This window comes from Alligator sinensis, unplaced genomic scaffold (genome assembly GCF_000455745.1).
Source record: "Alligator sinensis unplaced genomic scaffold, ASM45574v1 scaffold454_1, whole genome shotgun sequence".
NCBI lineage: Eukaryota > Metazoa > Chordata > Crocodylia > Alligatoridae > Alligator > Alligator sinensis.
The window spans coordinates 68746-72484 of record NW_005842095.1 but is presented as its reverse complement, the minus strand read 5'-3'; the positions used below and the strand labels follow the sequence as shown (position 1 = coordinate 72484).

The window sequence follows — 3739 nt, the reverse complement described above, 5'->3', positions numbered from 1 at the left end:
TAACAAGGTCATCAATCTGTTTACTGTCCTTGTCTGTCTTGAACTTCATCCTGTTGTATATAAGCCCAGCTCTCCAGCCCATCAAGACCTTCTTGAGAGCCTAAAATGCTTCCAATCTCTCAATTTTCTTGAGATCTGCAAACTCTCTATTCCAGCATCTAGATGATTAACAAACATGTTAAGCAGCACCAGAGCTAACACAATACCCTGTGATAGCCAACTTGAAACCTCCTGCCATACTGACAAAGCCCTTTACAACTGTCCTTTGCTTTCAGTTAAACTAGTTATGTAACCACCTTATAGTAATCATCTTACATATCTCCAGTTTATGAGAATGTTTGGGACTTTAATCAAAAGTTTTGAAGTCCAAATGTCAAAGCCCATCATGTTAAATGCATTCCCTTCATCTACTCAACTTCTTAGTTTGAATCAGGAAATGATATGGGGAATAAAGGATAAATTAGGATAAACAGGAAGGCATAAAAAGGAAAGTGAATCCCTGCAAATGTTATATGTTAAACAGGCATGTTCAACAGAACATGCAACATAATTAACATGCCCAGCTGAACAAATAGTAGAATCTGTGATAGAAATAAAGAATAGCACATTGTGGGAAAGGAAATCTCTAAGTGCATAACTTAAAAACAGCACTATAGTTAGTGATTATTGTGACTAGATGTATTAAATGCATGTATGTTGTCCAAGGTATACCTTCATTAATTTTTTAATTGAATGAAACAAAGCAGTTTTGTTAAAGGAGACCATAAAGTGAGAAGCTAAACAGGATGTTGTTAAAAACTTGCCAAGAAAGAAAAGGAGATAAGGCACCTTCCTTCCAGGAATGATGTTTTTGTAAAAAAAAAAAAAAAAGAATTCCAGCTGAACAACATCTACCTCAATCATGAAAAATGATTCAGTCAAGTTCTCAAGAACTCGATAAGAAAAACCACTTGAATTAGCCAAGCAGAGGATGATGACAGAGGCAATCAGGTGCAAAACATGGAGGAGATACCTGAGAGGAGAGGAGTGAATTGAAGAACTCAGCAGATCTAAAATAAGGTAAGAAGGACCTGAAATTAAATTTCCCCTATTTCTAAGGCTCCTAAACAGGAGCGCTGTGATAGTTGCTTCCTTTTCCCTGTTCCTGGAGCTAACTGTTATGCAGCTGAACAGAGTACAATATTATTACAAAGCAGACAGTGGGGACTTCTCAATGTATTTAAGCAATATGCAAATAATCTGTTTGTTTGGTTTAAGGTAAGCAACAAGCAGCAAAATTGGGACTGGCATCATGTTATGTAGTTAAATTATGCTCTTCTCTGATATTTATTGCATGAGTGAATTGAACTACATGATTTTTTGAATAACTGATATGGCCACCTATTTGAAAAATAATGCAACAGGAACTGGCTAAAAATTTTTATTTTTTCTGTTCTGCTTCTGACAATCTTAAACCCACTCCAGAGCAGTGTTTTCCACTAGCAAAAGGACAATCCCCAAACTTCTTCCTCCCCCCACACAACTTGTACATAAAAAATTGAATGTGTTCTTTTACATGCTATCCATCAAAATCATCCATCCTGCATAGTCTCAGTGCAGACTTGGAGCTCTCAAGAAGAACTGAATAAAAGTTATGCAGCAATTTACAGTCTTACAAATTAAGATTAATGCTGGGGGGTGGTGTCTTAATGTACTGCCTTCATAGCACATGCGCTACAGTTGTGCTGTGTACAGTTAGTCTTGCTCTTCAAAGGATTAGTCAGACTCACTCAAGATATTCCAACCAAAATAAAATCTGAGTTCATTCAAAAGAATCTCAACTCCTTTCCTTCTTAGAAACCCATTTTTTTTGCATTTTTTTAGGGGAATTGGAGGAGGTGGGGGGCAAGAGGATTAATCAATTAAGGCAGAGAGGGATTCCTTTTAATATCCTGAAAAAAGGAACATTACCCCATTTTCAGGATACAGAAATTTTGAAAAAGATGCTCTCTGGACTAATTACAGGCCAGATTCTGGTGAGCAGTTGCAGCCACAGATTCTGAGTTAAAGAACGTAATGCCTACTCCAATCCATACCTAGGTGGCTTAACTTCCCTTCGAGTTAATTTTCTACCCCTCTCACAGGCAGTGGGCAAATATGCAGGATGAACCTAAGAGATGACATACTGGGTCAGTAGAGGTCCATCTGTCAACTGTGGTCTATTTACAGGATTTTTTCTAATAGGAAGTTTTAGAAATTTGGATTGTAAAGGCACTGCAGCAAGGAAGTCTGACTGATCCAGACCATATTTGAGAAGCAGAACTAAATAGGAAGGTTCTTCACGTGATCCTCCCCACCCCACCCCCATTCATACATACACCCCTACAACAGTTAAAATGGCTCTTCCCCAATTGTAGAAAGGCTGAAGGTATCCTATGAGGATCCAGAGTGGTCTCTGTTAATACCATGTTCTTTTGCATATAACTGATCCTTTTTTTCTTTTTTTTTTTTAAACAAGCCATCTGGGGAAAATTGGGATACACATTACATACAAGGTACAGCCCCGGCCCCAGTGTGCAGCTCCCAAACTCTGTGCAGAGTCCCCAGCCCTGGCAAGTGGCCTGTGGCCCCCCAGTTTCAGAGATCACAGACCTCAGGCAATTATTCATACTCCAAGGTAAGATCTTTTTTCCTTCATAGGGCCTCGGGGAAAATAGGATGCATTGTGCATTTGGCAGCACGTATATATGAGAAAATGTTAGTGGCATCTACATTGTAGAAAATGAATTATCACTGCTTCAAGTTTCTGGCTTACACCATTTTACACCATAATGCACTGACAGAACTTATTTTATTAAGTCTGATTTTTAGGTTAGTTTTGTTCTTATAGAAAGCTGCAATCCGTAAGTTCCTTCTGAATGGTACTTAAATGCACGGTCACATTTAGGTCGCTGTTCCACTTATCTAGAGCTGCTCATTCAAATTTTAGCAAGCTCCTGAAGATTTCATTAATTGTCAGTAAATGACTCAAAATTTAGTTACTTTAGAACCAAAGTATGAAATGTGAAACAACATGCTGTTATTGGTGTTAAATGAGAATCAAGTTCAGAAAACAAAAGAAAATGTTTTCTTTTAACAGAGCAATATAACTTTTTCTTTTTTAAATGTATTTCTGGGCCAGTTATACCAATCCTGCTAACTATGGCACAGTGTCCTCATTTTCAATCAAAACAAAATATTTTCCCCTCTGAGACTGATAGGGTTTTTTTTAAATTCTAGTTCAAGCTACTTACTATAAAAGAGATATTGACTACATGCTGGTTTACAAAAATAACATTTATTAATTTTCAATCCTTCAAATTGCCTGGCTTTATTAAAAAAACAAAACAATTATTCAATACATATACAATATTTCACTTTTTTCTTTTGAGTATGACAATAGAAGACCACAAGGTTTGTACTTCTCAAGAGCCCAACAAAAGGTTGTTGCTTTTTAGAATTAGAACTTTAGATCTGTTCTATTCTTGTACAGAAGTTTAGATTTTCGAAAGTAAATCAAAAACAGCAAATAAAGCATAACATTTTGGAATGGGTGGCCATATCTCACCCCTCCCCTCTCCCCCTCAGTTACCTACAGCTTTTGTATATTCAGATGCAAAACATTCAGAATGACAAACTTAGAAGGTTAAGAATTTGGAGGGGCAGAGGGTGGTGGTGGTGGGGGTGGCGGCGGTGGTGGTGGCGGCGGCAGCAGAAATGG

At 37.6% G+C, this 3739-nt stretch overlaps 1 protein-coding gene across 1 annotated transcript in view; it reads right to left on the bottom strand.

The window, feature by feature from the left end:
• Nucleotides 1-3297: 3297 nt before the first annotated feature.
• The window catches only part of NAF1 (nuclear assembly factor 1 ribonucleoprotein), a 53179-nt gene continuing 52737 nt past the window's right edge, over nt 3298-3739 (bottom strand). The window contains 1 exon segment of the mRNA XM_025204719.1: nt 3298-3739. This exon segment is cut by the window's right edge and continues 413 nt beyond it. Coding sequence (XP_025060504.1) covers nt 3665-3739 — 75 coding nt within the window. The 3' untranslated portion in view covers nt 3298-3664.